Here is a 17,222-nt window from a genome sequence, read left to right as displayed (position 1 = left end):
CCATAGACCTCCATTATTTGAATGTCAACAGACAGCAAGAAGCCTCCCAGATCTCCAGATGCATTTGAGATATCAAAAAAGTACTCCAGAGTGTTGTTCAGCATGGGGGTGAGTAGAAAATGAAGGCTAATCATGTTTTGGGTGTACTATTCCTTTAAACTTCGGAGTACAGTGGCTGGAGGGTGCATTTGCACAGCATACAAAAGTACTGTAAACACAACATTGAGATGAGCACACAAACACAGGCACTCAATCGTGTTTCTCCATTGTTGTTAGGACTTTGCTTTGACATCCATTCATTTCTACCCCATTTCTTACACAATTCTAACCCAATCCCCAACCTAAACTCAATTCACACCTTAGTCGAAACCAAACCCTTAAATTGGAACTGTACTCATGGGAATCAGCCATTGGTTGTAGTTGATCCCTGTGGTGTGTTTTAATTTATGGAAAATTGTCTCCAAATGTTAGAAATACCAACAAATGCAAATAAAACAAAATGCTGCTGAAGAGAAATGCCAGAATCACAGAAAATAGGTAGCAGTACAGTTCAAACAGACTGCAAATACATAAATGATGCTAACACACAAAACACATATAGAGAAAATTGCTCCTCCTAGTGGCCTGGAACACTTCCACTCTACAGAGCCCACTCACAGCTTTACTCAACCCCTTAAGCCTGGCGGGCCTGGTACAGTTCCCAACTGACACCTGCTCATGTTTATCTATTATTATAGAACTGGCCAAAACACAGTCACATGGTGTTTCATCCACACACCTTTAAAATGGGGCTTTAAAATGTCTAAAACATGTTTCAAATTATTTTTTCACAAATACTTTCTGTTTTATAGCTGTGTAAATAAATACAATTGGATTTCAAATTCCACCTGACGTGTGACTCTGTGGGAGTAATGCAACAGCAGGTATACATTTTTTGCCACACTCCCTCTTTGCCGGCATCATTGGAAACTACACTGAAAAAAATGTAAATCTAGATAAGACATTTTTTCTTAAAATAAATGCATTATTTCTTGAATTGAGGAGGTAAATGAGACACTTTGCCAAAGGAACAAGACAATTTACATTTGAAATAAGAAAAATAAATTGCATTGTCTTATTGCATATTATCTAATTATCTTATTTTAAGTGTAAAAATACTCATTCCATTGGCAAACCATCTTATTTACCTGCTCAAATTAAGGGTAAATACACTTGATATAACTAATTTTTACTTAATTTCAGATCGTTTTTGCAGTGGAGGCTCAGACCTTTTCAAGGACGTGTTAGAGATAATTATGTGAACATTTTAGGTGATGTAACAGGCACAAATACAGTATGCTTCATGGTGTTTGATCGTGTTTTGCAATGTTTGTTTTGAAGAAAAAAAATTTAAAGAGGTTAAATATTTCTATTTTTTCTTTGTTTAATAACCTATAAATCAGACATGGTGACATTTATATAGTGGTCCCACCTGCAAAATATTCCTCAATGCCTTTCTGTCACACAAATACAAACAACTTTATTTCCAATATAGTTTGAGAGCTTTACTTTTACAATTTTAGTCTTTGTCTGATTTTTAGTCATTTTAGTCTTGGCCACCGCCGGCATCGGCAGCATGATCAACCATTATCATGCAGGTTGTTTCGTTGTCCTTCGCGTGGTAAACAAAATGGCTCCATACACCCAGGTGTTGTTTTCGCCCAGCTCCTCCAACAAACTGTACAGCGGTATGCGAGCCCGACGCCATGACTGCGAAGTTAAGCTAGCCACGATTAACTACTACCAGTGATTCTAGGAGTATAAGCCCTCTGCTACTACTGACTGAGCGGCGCGAGGCACTGTGGGACAGGCGCCGTCTACGGACAAACAGGGCAACAATGCGTAATCTTCTAAGAAGTTCAAGAAACACTTATATTAACAAATACAAATTACAAATTAATTACAAACAATTACATTTTTTAATGTCCAATGTCCATTCGTCAATGGCTTGTAAATTTTGTCTGGTCTTAGTCTAGTGAACGAAAATAATTTTAAATTCTCGTCATATTTTTATGTGTTAGCATCATTTATGTTTCGGCAGCTAAATTTTGTTTATATATTGTGTTTATGTATATGCGTTTAGCAAACCCTTTTATCCAAAGTGACTTCGAAAGTAGACACATTGGTACAATGAGGTAGGCATTAGCGTGATGGATCTTGCCTAAGGTGGGGATGCGAACCGGGGGTCTCCTTTGTGCAAACTGTGCGACTTATCGCTTGACCTAGCCAACCGTTCCAATGGGAATGCAGCACTTGTTGTTTGCAGCTCTTTTTTATTTATGTTAGCCTGGTTTTTTTCTTTGCAGTGCTTTTTGGATTTTCTGTACATTCATGTATTTCTAGAACATTTGCACTGCTCGGCCACCATATAAGAGAGATTTTCATACGAGAGGAGCTGAAAGACTCCAAGGACACAAAGGCTGATTCCAAACTGGGCATAATGTAGCTCCTCCTCCTGGAACTCCTGTTCCTTGGAGCTGTTCCTATGTTTTCTAAGTCATAACAAGGTTTTGGTTTGGGCCATTTTATAAGCCTGGAACTCAACGCTACTCCAGAAATTTTGAATTAAGGATGCTCCCTGGACGGGAAGCAAAATGTCCTCAAACTTGAAAAAAAAAGTCCAGTGGTTTGTTGTTGTTTTTTTTTACTTTTTTGGAATCCTGTTCCTAGAGCTCATGTAAATTCTCCTTTCATGAGGTCAAAGTAGAACTCTATCCAGGTTAGGAAAAGAGCTCTGGGCTGCTGCAGATAGCCTACACTGGAAAAAAACAAAAAAACAATTTAAATTGTTCTAGGTAATTTTTTCTTCAAATAAGTGCATTTGTTCTTGGATTGAGGACATAAAAGGGACATTTTGCCAATCGAACAAGATAATTTATTTTCAAAATAAGAATTGAATTGTCTTATTTCAATTCATGTTATCTAATTTTCTTAGTTTAACAGTAAAAATACTTACTCAAATTAAGGATACATACTCTTTATTTAAGACATGTTTTACTTATTTATAGATATTTTTCCAGTGTATTGCATTATGATTGCAGCCCCATTAAGCAACAGCAACATGAATGAATGATGATTGTCAGAATGGGACTACAGCCTTCAGGAAAAGAACCACAAGAAACCAAAGCTCTCCAAATGTAGGGAACTGCTGAAGCTCTCCCTTATAAAACCAGAGAAAAGGATACACAAAAAGGATTTGGTGGTGGTTAGCGCGCACAACCCATGTTCCACCCAGGTTCAAATCCGACCTGTGGTCCTTTGCCGCATGTCTGTCCTCCCTCTCTCATAACCCCTTTCCTGTCAGCCTACTGCCAAAAAAAACAACAACAAAAAACAAGCCACTAGTTCTGTAAAAAAAAAGGTAATAATGACTTTTTTATTTTGAACTCTTTGGGCTGTGCCTTTACGTCACTGTCACACAAAGAAGGTATAGCTCCCAAGCATAATTCAGGAAAGTCAATAGGTTCCTATTAGATAGATAGATAGATAGATAGATAGATAGATAGATAGATAGATAGATAGATAGATAGATAGATAGATAGATAGATAGATAGATAGATAGATAGATAGATAGATAGATAGATAGATAGATAGATAGATAGATAGATAGATAGATAGATAGATAGATAGATAGATAGATAGATAGATAGATAGATAGATGCTCTTAACATAAAAAAAGAAAATGAATTGTTCAGCCTTATGTCTGCAGACAGCCATGTCACCTAGAGAAATATATGCTTACAAATGACACCACATACTAATCTGGATAAACGGAGGGCGGCTACTCAGCCGGCTCAATCGTCATGGTTGTGTGGATGCTACACCCGGCCACATGTCTCAACGAAAGCATTAATAGAAAGCTTCTAGTCTGTTGATGAAAAAAATCCATGCAGGGCCGTAACTCTAGCTTTCCTCATCATTCTGCATTATTTCCTAATGCATGGAAGCTGCTATTAAAGGATGTCCTACATTTGCATCACACTAACAAAAAATTAATGTCCTCTATGAAATAGTTAGATTTGGCTGTTAAAATGTAAATATAAGAGAGGGGCAAATGTTTGATTTAATGTCAACCTGGGTTTCAGAGCTACAGCAACGCTCATGGTGGCGTCACTGCGTTGCCATAGCAACGACGGCTTTCTTTTTCCAGTGGAGGGAGGAGGCCACCTGATTTAAAATAAGTTAACTTTTTTCTTCTTTTTTTCCAGTGGGCCTAATCCTCTCCCGTAACATTGTCTGTTGTATATGATGGCTATAATAAAAAAATAAAATAAAAATCCTACCTGACCCGCCCCCCTGCGCCATGACGTCACCGCGCAGTCCCGGAAACCTCTTCCTGTTTCTCTGTGGAACATGTCCCGGCAGCCATGATGTTCACCCAGCTCCCTGACGATGTGCTCTTCCACATCCTGTCTCATCTGGATCACAGATCCCTCAGCCGCCTGAGTCAAGTTTGTAAAAGTCTGAATGTTTTTGTAAACCGGGACGCTGTGTGGAGGAAGGCAGCTAAAGGCTGTTTAAACAGCGGGATAACCTGGAACGGGACAGACATGTAAGGAACCAGATGAGGAATCAGCTGATTTCAGTTCCCCCCTCCTTTCAGCTTTAAGCAGATGGGCCGGTCAGCGGTTCCCTCCCTGAGTTCAGACTGCAGGCACACATCATCAGACATACGGGATGATAGTTTTACACCAGAGAGATCATTCATGCAGTTAGAACCCGCGGTGACTTTATCATTTTACCTCTAAACAGCTTAGAAAGGCTATTTAATCCCCAGACTTCCAGTGTCCTCTCTGCATCAGCACCACTTCCACATCCCATCTTCTCATTATCAGAGCAGACGCATCTTCATCAATTGGAGATACAGGCTCCTGTTCCCCCAGCTGTCTGCAGGGGCACATTTAGAAAATCTGGGGCCCTAGGCAAAGACAGGCAGGTGGCCCTCTGAACTGAGAAGAAAACACATAAAACAGACACATTATACAGATAGAGAAATGTTAATAGAATAGACATCCATTATTTGTTCTAGGTTGTGTCCCTCTCTTCTTGTCCCTTTTCTTCTTGTTTTCCTCTCTATGTTTTGTACTCAGCTGACTTTTCATGCTGTCTCTAAAGGAATTAAAGATTTTTTCCAAGCACTAAGCTCACTTAGCTGATTGCTCCTTCCTGTGTTTCCCAAAAGGCCAAAGTAAATAACCCAGTCCTTCTTTTCACTGTAGACAAGCCATGATCTGCTTCTCTGTTCTCCATTTTTCATTTGGATGAAATAATAGCTGCATGAATCATGACAGCAGACAAGATAGAGGAGAGCAGGAGGCGGGGTTACCAATCTACTGGCTCTGGAGAGCAGAGTTCACTGCTTTTAAATGTTGTCTCCAAAGTCTCCAGTAGCAGAAAAAAATTGCTAGATTTGGTCCTAGGCGATTTTTTAAAATCAAAGTGCTAGAGGGGTCTGAAAAGTTGCTAAATATAACGACCAAAGCGCTAAGTTGGAAACACTGCTCTTCACATCATTTGTTTTCAAATGGTTTGCTGCTGTCTGTTTGGACCTTTCTGAACATGAGCAGCAAATGGACTGATCCAATATGGTGGACACTGAAAGGGGGCTGAGACACACTGAACATTATAAGCGTTCTGATGGTATTTTAGCGAAAGGATTTTTATCAAAAACATAATGTGCACAAATAAGGAATAGCTGCATTAACCATACATGTAAAAGGAGTTTTATGGGGCCCCAAGGAACTTGGGGCCCGAGGCATCTGCCTAGTAGGGTCTAGATGGGCCTAAATGGGTCAGGACCTTGCTGGTGGGAAAGAGGCATGAAGAGTTGATCCCTCATCATCACCATCAGCGGTGCATACTTCCATCCTGAGAAGGCAGGGTTTATTTGGGTTTAATTCCACCAATGAGGGATCTGTTCTGGATTCCTGATGTCATATTTAATGATCTGAAAATCAGCAGATGATTTTTATTTCACCCGCTGCTTGAAACTGAAAGGGACCTTTGGTCGATTAATAAAAGGACATCATGGATGGATGAATAGACTGACTGGATAATGTGGAGCTGGTTCTCTCATTGCAGATATCCTGGAATCCCGCTGAAGCAGAGGGTGAAGACGGCCCAGAACTGGTACAACGGAGTCTGCAAGAGGTGGATTCTTCTAAAATGGAAAACAAAGTAAGCTTTGACTCAATCTCATTCGACACCTCTTCCCGATTAGCTGGATGCTGACAGGAACACAGCCATGTTCTGCTCATTCTCTAATGTCCCCCTTTCTCCTTGCTGTTTTCAGGCTGTTACCATGGTTACAGCTCGATAAGGACATGCTATACTTGTCTCAGGCAGCTAAGGTTGGAGCTTACCCTCTGCACCCGTCCAGGAGGCTCCAGACGAATCCCCAGGAGGTGTTTAGGGGCCACCAGGGTGACGTTTGTCGTTTTGTCCTCACAGATTCTCACCTGATCAGTGGAGGAAGGTAACTCTGACACCTTAGAGCTCTGCAACCTTTTGCCCTGAGTTTGGCGAATTAAAAGTTTATACGAGCTACAAAATATTACATGACTTTTTAATAAATGCAGCCTGTTATCTTTGTGAGATATCTGCTATAGGAAATCTGTTGCCATTCAACAGCCAACCGTTACATGGCATGGATCACTGGTCAGATCAGGGAGGGGACCAAAATTACTCAGCACACAGAAGCCTTTGCTGTTTCTGTCATGTGAGAAGGTCTTAAATGATTAAAGTCTGACAGACCAATTTGAATCATAACTGAAATGCTCTTTTTGTTTTTTGATATGCAATGCAGTATCATCTGCATATAGTTGCTTGTTACAGTTTTGCAAACTTTGGGAAAATCATTAACATAGAAGCTAAACGGGCTTGGTCCCATTATGGAACCTTCTGGGAGTTGTGGAAACAGAGTGGCTAAAATGGTAAACTGGGGGGGTCAATATGTGGTAAATGGTAAACTGGTAGCCTCTGTTGTTGTTCATCAGTCTGATAAGGAGGACACTCATGGTTTTCCATAAAAGTTCCCTCTTAGTAACTGTTTGTTTGGATGATGGATCTCCTGGTATAACATCAGAGTGTGTTAGAAACCCTTAAGATAATCAGCTAGAGGCCTGAACCGTGGTTTGTCTGGTTTTTTCAGTGATGGGACGATCGTGGTCCACAACAGGAGGAATCGAATGTCTCTGCAGTTAATTGGTCACAGCCAGGAGGTGAACTGCCTGGACACTAAAGATGGACTCATCATCAGTGGATCCAGAGACCGAACGGCTCGAGTAAGAACATCTACAAAGTTATATTCGACAGAGTTACTCTTCATCTGATAAGTTAAGAGTTTTGATCAGCTTCATTGTTTTACTGGAAAAGATCGAGTTTGGTTAAAATTTTCATTTTAAGCTTCAGACCAACAGTCCTGTTCTTCCTTCTTTTTATCACCACTGTATTTTATCTCAACATAGATTAAAATGTTGTGTCTGGTGACTTTGTTTCTTTAGATGTGGACTTTGACCTCCAGCTCCCCCTTAGCAACAATTTCCATGATTGACAGGGTCTGGTCTGTTGCTATTAGTCCGACACAAAGGTAAGAACTGATTTCTGATCATTTACTGGGCTCAGATTAGCCACTGGGAATCACCCAGTACCGGCTGATTTATGCCCCGTTGAGCGGCACTTATTAACCCCTTACTACCACGTCTATGCAGCCACAGGATTCGTCTGTTTGCATTTGTACGTTTTGATCCCAAGATGGATTAGGAAGTCTGGGCATCTCTGCTTAAAATTGATGTGTTAATGACCAGGTAAAAATATTAGCCTTTCCTTTTGAAGTTAGCTTCAAATCGTATCATCTACACCGTAAACCTGAATATGTTACCAGATTTCTACCATTTTGAGACTGTTTTTCCCTCAATTTGTTTGAGTTTGTAAACCTATCAGACATTGCTTGTGTTATTAAGTAGTGCTTTTCCATTTACATTCCAGTTTTATTAATTTTTTAATTACTGAAGGTCTAAATACTTTACTCATTACTGTAGTTCTATTAACTAGGACCTAATGATTAATTGCCTTTGCAATAACATGGCGATATGATATAAGGGGATTATCTAACCACAAAGGCGGGGATTTGACTGGTCAAGCGACTCTGGAGCAAAGAGCACGGAGGGAGAGAAATGGATGCTCATTTGCGCTGAGCCTGTTGAACGCTGGCCTCAGACCAAACAGAAGCTGACACAGCTGAAAGTTTGGTACCAAAGAGGAGCCGTACGTCACTGCATGGAGTCATGTTAGGTATAAAAAAGAAGATGGTATTGTGCTTTGCTACTATTTCAACCTCACAGGGTAAAACCTTTATCATCTATGGAAGAACACCATAAAGCCGTGTATGACAGCAGCATGGCCATGGCAGCCGAGAGGGACCCCTGACTGAAAGCTTTGAAAGCGTTTTGTCCTTATGCACATAATCTGAATCAGCATGCCATACTAAAAGAGTTTATACCCAAAGACAGAATTTGGAGCATCCCCATTCTCCAGACTGCTCCAGACTGTTCATTCAATCACCTGTTCTCCAGTAACGGAGCCAGCGGGGTAGTTGGGCTGGCAATTGCTACCCCTGTCGCCATCCCGCTCAAAATATTAACACTGTTTGAATTTTACGAACATTTGCGAAGAAACAGTCAAATTTCCCAGCAGACTTGAATGCATCCTCACGTATGTGGGCTACACTTTTCATTGGTTAAGCTAACATGCCGTTCATTCGTGCTCCAAACGGCTACAAAACAATGCAGCAGCAGCACACAGGATCAATGAAAAGCATTTTTACTTTCCTGGTATATATTATTATTGGTACTAAATTAAACAAAGGGCTTTTTTAACGGGGAGTAAGGGAGAAGTTGGACCGCAGTGCTTGTGCTGATATTATCTATGAGTATTATTACTTCAATTATTAGTCTAATTCCGTAAAAATTCAAAAAATATCCACTGGACTTGGTTTTCAAGATTTGAAGACGTTTCGCCACCTCTCCAGGAAGCTTTCTCAATTCAAATGTCTGGATCCGCAGTGAGTTTGAGTCTTATATAGACAACGCCTTGTATCGCTTGGAAACATGCAATGGAAACCGATGAATGGGTCGTTAGTTCTTAGTCATTAGTCTAATGAAATGGAAAAATACCGTCACACTGACATGAAGACACGTAAAGGACCTGTTGTTAGCAAAATGTTCAACAACAATCACAGAAAAGAGGTAGATATATTCATAATGGGCTGTGTAATGCAGCTTATTCCTTGTGTAGGAATTGGGGGCCATAATTCCTAAAAGAGGAGCATCTGCTTGCTTTGGGGAAAACATTTGAGTCAGACTTGAAAGCATGAGCTTCATCAAACCAGACGGCTTCTGTTAAGAAGGGAGAAAAGTGGAGAGAGACCAGCTTCTCTACTTGAGTTTGTTGTGTTTTTAGAACCTTACAAAGAGGTTTTTCATGAACTTTTCAGGCTGAGTAAAACTTGCCTTGTGATTCCAGTTAGAACTGCTCCCTGTGAAAGAAGTTTCTCTGCCCTTAAATGAATGAAAACCCACCTTAGGACAACAATGGCAGATGATAGATGCAGTGTTGAGTCAAGGAGGGCATATTCCCTAAATATGGAGGACTTTGTTAAACATTTTACTTTATCTCGCCAGAACGGCAGAATTTAGCTGTTCTGATTGTTTTTGTGAACTTGGTGATGTCATATCACTGGGCAGTGGTCAACTATAGTCAGCTTTAAAGGGTTGTATGTTTTTTGTTTTGTTGTTCTATTCTTCTTCTTCTTCTGGTACACATTTAAATGTGCACCGCTGCTTGTCCTGCCTTGTTTTGACACGTCCAAATGTACCTCAAGTTTTTGTTTTCTACTGGATTTGATTAGTCCAAGGAGCGCATTGAGTACTTGTTTATTTCTATTTCTGCTGCATACCTAATTGTACAGTACATAATTGTATACATTTTGGACAAACATTTTTTATTTAATTATTATAAATTTTGCGTTAAAAAATTATTGTTTGTAGCCTAACTGAACCCTATATATATTGACCTCCCCAAATAATACCTTTGCCACCCCTGTTTAAAAGTCTAGCACCACCACTGCTGTTCTCCGAACCCAGTTTATCACTAAATACCACACTAAACCACATTTCTCGTTACTTAGAAGCAATTGTTCATGGAAAGAGAGATGGAAAGATGATGGACGACAGACGCATCTGGAGATGAATAGTACAGGTTTGTCTGTGTTGGGGAGGGGTAATTAATTAAAACAACGCATTTTTCAAATCCCAGAGGCACTGATTTTGGTCATATTACATTTAAAAGAGAAGTCAGGTCAGCAAGGAATAATCAATGCATTAATATACCTAAAATTAATATGTTCACTGTCATTTAATGAATTAATCAGTTAAACAAAATAATAACAAAATCTTCAACAACAATTATTGAAGATTTCCAGAGGACTTCACCATTTAAAATTCACCAGAGCTATAGTGAAACTGACAATGCCCACATGCATGGCAGCTGGATGTTGGAATACATCGGGTAAAAGTGAAGAAAAAGTTATTTCACCTTTCCGATTCCGGGTTCGTTGTTGGATCGCCAACGTGAAGAGGGAGGATTTGCCATCGAACTTCTGGCCAGAGAAAAAACACGTAATATGTAGCCAACATTTGGAAGAAGAATGTTTTCAAGATGACTTGGATCATAGCGCGTTGTGACAAACACCAGATACAGCACTGGGACTTGATCAACAACCGATACCGCACCGTGACGTCACAAACCAGTAGGTGGCAGTAGTGTTCTTTGACAAACATGGATGCCTCCAGTAAAGCACATTCAAATGAAGATTACTCTTAATTAAAAACATTTGTAATTTATTAGTGTTGCACCGATACCAATATCAGGCTGTAAAATTCAGCTTGATTAAAAGCAGAACTCACAAATACTCAATGGGGATTCTGTCACAGAAAAACAAGTAAAATATTCTACATTATAAATTGGATACGAAAGAAAAAATATCCAACCACTTAGTAAGTTTATGTTGATTTTTAGCAACAAAGATTTATAAAAAAAAAAATGACAATACTACCAAGAATCAAGTTTCATTCAATAATAATTCAGAATAAATAGATCAATAACCAAAAATCCTTGATAACCAATTTATAAGTAAACTCAAACTCTCAATTTATATCTGCAAAAAAAAAGACCCTAATAAATGAAAGTCAAAAACTGCCTGATCTTTTTATTTTTAATAATAATGTCCAAAAAGGAGTTCCATAGCCTCCAAACTCAAAGCAAAGTCCTGGAAGTGTTTAAGTCCAAAGTCCGTTCCAAAATGAAAAATCCAAATGACAACCCCCCCAAAAAAAGATTACCACCAAAAGTAAAATTAAAGGAATAGTACACCCAAAACATGATTAGCCTTCATTTTCTACTCACCCCCATGCTGAACAACACTCTGGAGTACTTTTTTGATATCTCAAATGCATCTGGAGATCTGGGAGGCTTCTTGCTGTATGCTGACATTCAAATAATGGAGGTCTGTGGTGCCCGAGACAGAAAGGTCCATAAAAGTCCACAAAAAACGTGTCAATATTCCTCCATACTGCTCGTCCAATGTATTCCAAGTGTCCTGAGTGGGTAGCATCCAGAATTTACTCGAAACGAAGTCATTTAGAATGTTTTTAGAGCATAAACAGTAGTATATAGGATTTCCTGAAAGCGCGCACATGCGAGTTCACGACGCTACGGAAACCGCGGCAGACCAAACCAGATGAAAGTGCGCATTCAGCTCGGCAAAGAACTCATGCTCTTCCTCAACACTGAAGTCCTCAGACATTTTTCTTTCGTTGTTTCTTTCTTTGCACAGGTAAACAGCACATTTCTTCTTCTACGCTTGCATTATCGGCAGAGCAGATGCTGAATGTGCACTTTCATCTGGTTTGGTCTGCCGCGGTTTCCGTAGCGTTGTGAACGCGCAGGCGCGCGCTTTCAGGAAATCCTATACACTACTGTTTATGCTCTAAAAACATTCTAAATGACTTCGTTTCGAGTAAATTCTGGATGCTACCCACTCAGGACACTTGGAATACATTGGACGAGCAGTATGGAGGAATATTGACACGTTTTTTGTGGACTTTTATGGACCTTTCTGTCTCGGGCACAATAGACCTCCATTATTTGAATGTCAGCAGACAGCAAGAAGCCTCCCAGATCTCCAGATGCATTTGAGATATCAAAAAAGTACTCCAGAGTGTTGTTCAGCATGGGGGTGAGTAGAAAATGAAGGCTAATCATGTTTTGGGTGTACTATTCCTTTAAAGGAAGGTCCAGATCTCACCGGGAGCGTACTACTTTCCCCTGGGCGGTGTCTTTTTGCACCGGGCGGTGTACTCTGGGTGCTAACTCCGATCAGTTCTCTTGATGCCTGTTTTGTGGCGCAGGGACAAACTTTGATTGCCATTTAAACTTTCTTCTTTTATGGTTAACTTGTTTCTAACATACAACCAAACAAAAACTCCCACTGCGCAGATCTGTCAGTGCCGACACGCAGGGATGCACACGCCCCTTTTTATTAAGACATTTTCTCCACACCAAAAGAACCATCATTTTAATACCCAACATCATTTTTAACAGGTGGAGATTTGAAATAATATTACCAATGACATAATAACTGTCTTACAAAACAGTTTGTTATCTGTACACTTTAATGTACTTCATATAAGAAAAAGAAAATAACGTAGTGGTTCTGTTACTAGGCGGGGCCCCGATCCAGCACTAAAATGGTAGTATCGGTATTGGCGAGTACCAACAAACAGGGCACTGATACCATTTTGAGAGCCAAAAGTTTATTCAACTATTATCAACCATTCCAGGAAGGCAATAAAAAGTTCTACTGGATTCACTTTGTATTAGTCTTTTTCCTGCTTCACAAAGCTAGGCAGCAGCTCGGCCAAAAATTGTTATCGGTATTATTGTTAACATTTATTGAACAGTACGTAATAATTTCATATTTAAAACACTTTTATAAGTTTGAATTCCGAATATGACTGGACTTTTCCTTTAAAGAGTAAGTCACTAAATTTATCCCTCCAGCCCTTTAGCAGGCGGTAATATGCTTGAAATAGGTTTGCAACCACACAGACGGGTAGAGAGAGGTGCAGCTAGCATGCAAATTCATAGCATCGTGAGACCATCCTGATCTCACGAGCTTTCAAGATTTCACTCGCTAATCAGTCTGGAGACTCTCTGTTGAAGAAAATTTGGAGCCGTTCACCAAACGAACGTCCAATCAGCATTGGCTTTGAGGCGGGTTGAGGTGTGACGCAACGAGAAGCGCTACAGTTCAATCTAAAGAACATGGCGGCTTCAACCGATGAAACTAGCGTTAGCATGGCTATCGAGCAAGTTTTATCGGAATTACAGAGTATTTCTTCACTGAAAGAAGAGCAAAACACTGCTCTGGAGGCTTTTCTCAGAGGAAAAGATGTTTTTACTCTTCTCCCGACTGGTTTCGGCAAGAGTAGCCTGGCTGTTAGTACATCATATGCTTCGTTGATCTGATTGGTTTATTTGGCCCGTCTATCACCAACATAGGCCAATCAGCTAACCAGTATTTTCGCCCCTTCCCAAAATTACTTCAACCGAAGGTTTCCAGATGGATATGCGGAGCAAATCCATCTGGTGGAGTAAGGTTAGCAAATTCATGCATGCAAGTAGAATTTATCACTTCCTGACAAAAGGTTACAGTAAAATCTTGCAACAAAGGAGTCTAGACAGGCAAGCTTTCCAGGTCATGAAAAAACTGAAACCCTGTAGTGAAACATTTACACAATTTTAGTTATTGCACAGGAAAATAGAAATAGAATTGTAGTATTGGTTTAAAATAATCGTGCGTTTCATTTTTGATAAAAAATGCTTCAGCCCTATAGGATGTGTTAAAAGGAGATTTAGCAGAATGTTGTTGTGTTGGTTGATGATGATTAACAGCCTATATTGCTCCATTAATAGTTTTCATAGACTGATTTTGGATCAAATTATTTTTCTTTTTTTATTATGTTTATTTTTTGTCCTGTAATTACTGATGATTAGTTGTTTGTTACATCTTCAGCCCTAAACCAAAGATGTAGTGTTTCAGCCCAAATGTCTGCTTAGCTTTTATAGAAACGCTAAGATTATCCACATCATTAATTAGCTTATTTAATGGCTGAATGGCAGAGCTCAGCCCACTGCTTGTTTCCTGATGGAAAAACTACCTGCTTTTGCCCTGCAGTCCGGTTAATGAAAACCCTTTGGGAAACCAAGAGCCAACTCACTGATTAACTCATTAAATCCTCTGGTGCTTACCTTACACCCAACCTATCCATCCAACTGGTTCATTAAACAACACCAGGTGTTCTTCACCTTTTTATTCAAATATCTCGTTATGTCACCAATAATTAACCCTCTGGGATTAAAGATTAGGGCCATGACTTGAGTTTAAGAAGGATAATCCCCCCTCCCAGGCGATGCGTTGTTGAGTACAGCTATTATAACGTCAATATAAAGGATTTTCTGTGTTATACCAGGCAGGTGGCGTGAATTACAAACAGAAGAAATAAAATGAATAGATGTTTAGAATTATAAAAGTTTACCCTTTGTTGTCATTTCAGTGATTCTATTGGATCAAGCTTTTAGTTAAGAATAGTTTATAGGGTGCACACCTTTGTTCACATCTTTACGCTTTGTGCCGCATTGTAGGGGGGTCAGGGGGTATCCTATCCTGGAAAATTTTGAAATTTAGACTCTACCTATTCAAGAAGTTGAACAATGACAAACTGAAAAACAGTCGACAATTACTACAAGACAATCAGCAAACCAACAGAGGGGAAAGTGCAGCCAGGACTGCTTTGATTTCTGTGGATCTGCAGTAGCCATTCAAAATTTCCCCACTTTCCTTGATGGGTCCTTGGCTAGTCCTTGGCTGGTCCTTGGCTGGTCCTTGGCTGGTCCTTGGCTAGTCCTTGGCTGGTCCTTGGCTGGTCCTTGGCTAGTCCTTGGTTGGTCCTTGGCTGGTCCTTGGCTGGTCCTTGGCTAGTCCTTGGCTAGTCCTTGGCTGGTTCTTGGCTAGTCCTTGGCTGGTCCTTGGGTAGTCCTTGGCTAGTCCTTGGCTGGTCCTTGGCTAGTCCTTGGCTAGTCCTTGGCTGGCCCTTAGCTAGTCCTTGTCTGGTCCTTGGCTGGTCCCCTACAATTCCTTTTAAAACATCTAAAATATTCTTTCTGTAATGATTTGTGGACATTAAGATCTAAAGAGAGGCATGATCTCTTGGTCAAACCCTGTAATATACTGAAAGGGTGCAGTCAGAGTAAAAAAATATGCACGCCCAGGCGAAGGAGGGGTTCACTCCAGTGGCTGGAAGTTGGAGGGGATATTGCTGGGAGTCGGAGGGAAGTGGACTGCCATGCGGCTGGCGTTTGACTGGGAAGGGCCATTTTGAATGGCTGCTACTGTACTCTGTTCAGAATACAGTTGAAACTGAAACTGACCTGAAACTTGATCGTCACCTTTTAATTTTTCTTAGTACATTTTGTAAACATAAGCTGATTTGTTACACAAGTAGTTGTGTTGCTCTGAAGGACACTGCTGACTGGCTTAATGGTCCTTTCCATTCACCTGTTTAGCTCCGCCCAATTTCTCATCACCGTTCTTCTGTGTCACCTGCTCTCTTCTCTATTTAAACTGCTTCCTCCCAGTCATCACCGCCAGATTTTTCTAGCCTTCTGGGAAAGTTCTCTAACATACCTGTTTCTGTTCTGATTGCCTCTTCCTGACCCATTGTTTCTTGGGAACTTTGAGTCTGCCTGCTCCTGTTCTTATCTGTTTGCCTGACCTGTCTTCGGACTCCTGCTGGATTCTACCTGTGGACTGAACCTGGAGCTTCCTCCTGACTTAGACCTGGGTTTCCCTTCAGTACCTCTTCGGATCTCTAATCTTCTGGCCTGGACTCCTGTGAACCTCATCGACACCAACTTTGGCTTTGTCTTCTGGAATGTCCTGCCTTCCTTTGTCCGCTTGGATCTGCTCGTCATCTAGTTCAGTGTTCTTCAAGGCTTCTGCCCCTGGAACTCTCTGGGCGGTGTTCGCCGCATGCTCTTGGCAGCCATTTGGCTGGATTCCACTACTTCCTCTGGGGACAGCCTGAACTCTAAGAACAGAAGAGTAATCATCCTCCATAGGTATCATGGGTTGTGGAATGATGACTGAAACCTAAGGCTGATGCATTCAGCAACCCAGGAAAATGGAAATGTCTTTAAAAGATCTTTGATATTCTGTTTAGGTGGCTGGTTTTGAAGGATTAATGGCTTTAAGCTGTTTTAAATTTTTTGTGTTTTTATTTTATAGTTGCTAAAAATACGCTTTAGTTTTTAAATCATTTCCTGTTTCATTTTTTTCATGCTTTTTTATCAAATTTTTGGGCCTCATTTTGGCTCCATGAGCTCCTGATTTGAGCTCTAGGAGAAGCTGACGGCAGCAGCTTAAATCAGACGGCTGCTCTCTGCCGACCTCCTCATCCTCCATGCTGGTTCTTCAATTTTATTTCTGACCAGTTACTTTTGAGAAATCAAAAAAGGAATGTTTTTTATGACTTGTGACTTTAAGGTAATGTCAAATCATTATACTAGACTAGAAATTCTTTCTGAACTTAATGCATTTTCTATTTTAAGGTATTTTTGCTCAATTGTAGAATGAAAATAAATCATAAGTCTCTTAATTATAGAGGCTAAGGAAAAATAAGAAATGTTCAGATGTTTTGTGATTAAGACAACAGGATGATCTTACCCTATTGGTTCTCTGGTTCATATGTGAACCCTCATAGACCAGAGAGCACAGCCTGGTAAGAGCTGATAAGCTAAACAGTGGAGCATCCCATCTGCTGAGCATCCCACGTCCCCTTCCAGCCCATAATCACACTTTCCACTCGATATTATCTCAAGGTCAACCAGATCGTCAGTGGGGCCTTTAAATGCCAAGGCTGCGGCAACCCCCCCCCCCCCCCCCCCCCAGTGGCCTTGGACCATGCATATCTATCTGTCTGCATGTAGCTTTCTTAAAGATCATGCAGAGATTAAATTAAAATACCTTTGATCTTTCGTCCATCATCTCGGTATTGATCATAATT

General features: G+C 40.4%; 1 protein-coding gene across 1 annotated transcript in view; it reads left to right on the top strand.

Annotated features, from left to right (window-relative positions):
- The first annotated feature begins 4,362 nt into the window (after positions 1-4,362).
- fbxw4 (F-box and WD repeat domain containing 4) overlaps positions 4,363-17,222 on the top strand; it is a 70,069-nt gene continuing 57,209 nt past the window's right edge. The window contains exons 1-5 of the mRNA XM_038268533.1: positions 4,363-4,591; positions 6,121-6,216; positions 6,332-6,514; positions 7,190-7,322; positions 7,542-7,627. Of these exons, the coding sequence (XP_038124461.1) occupies positions 4,407-4,591; positions 6,121-6,216; positions 6,332-6,514; positions 7,190-7,322; positions 7,542-7,627 (683 nt within the window). The 5' untranslated portion in view covers positions 4,363-4,406. The remainder of the gene's footprint in view (positions 4,592-6,120; positions 6,217-6,331; positions 6,515-7,189; positions 7,323-7,541; positions 7,628-17,222) is intronic.

This window comes from Cyprinodon tularosa, unplaced genomic scaffold (genome assembly GCF_016077235.1).
Source record: "Cyprinodon tularosa strain WSP-4 unplaced genomic scaffold, ASM1607723v1 ctg701, whole genome shotgun sequence".
NCBI classification, from domain to species: Eukaryota; Metazoa; Chordata; class Actinopteri; order Cyprinodontiformes; family Cyprinodontidae; genus Cyprinodon; species Cyprinodon tularosa.
Note: the sequence above shows the minus strand (reverse complement) of the source record. Positions and strands in the feature narration are given on the sequence as shown.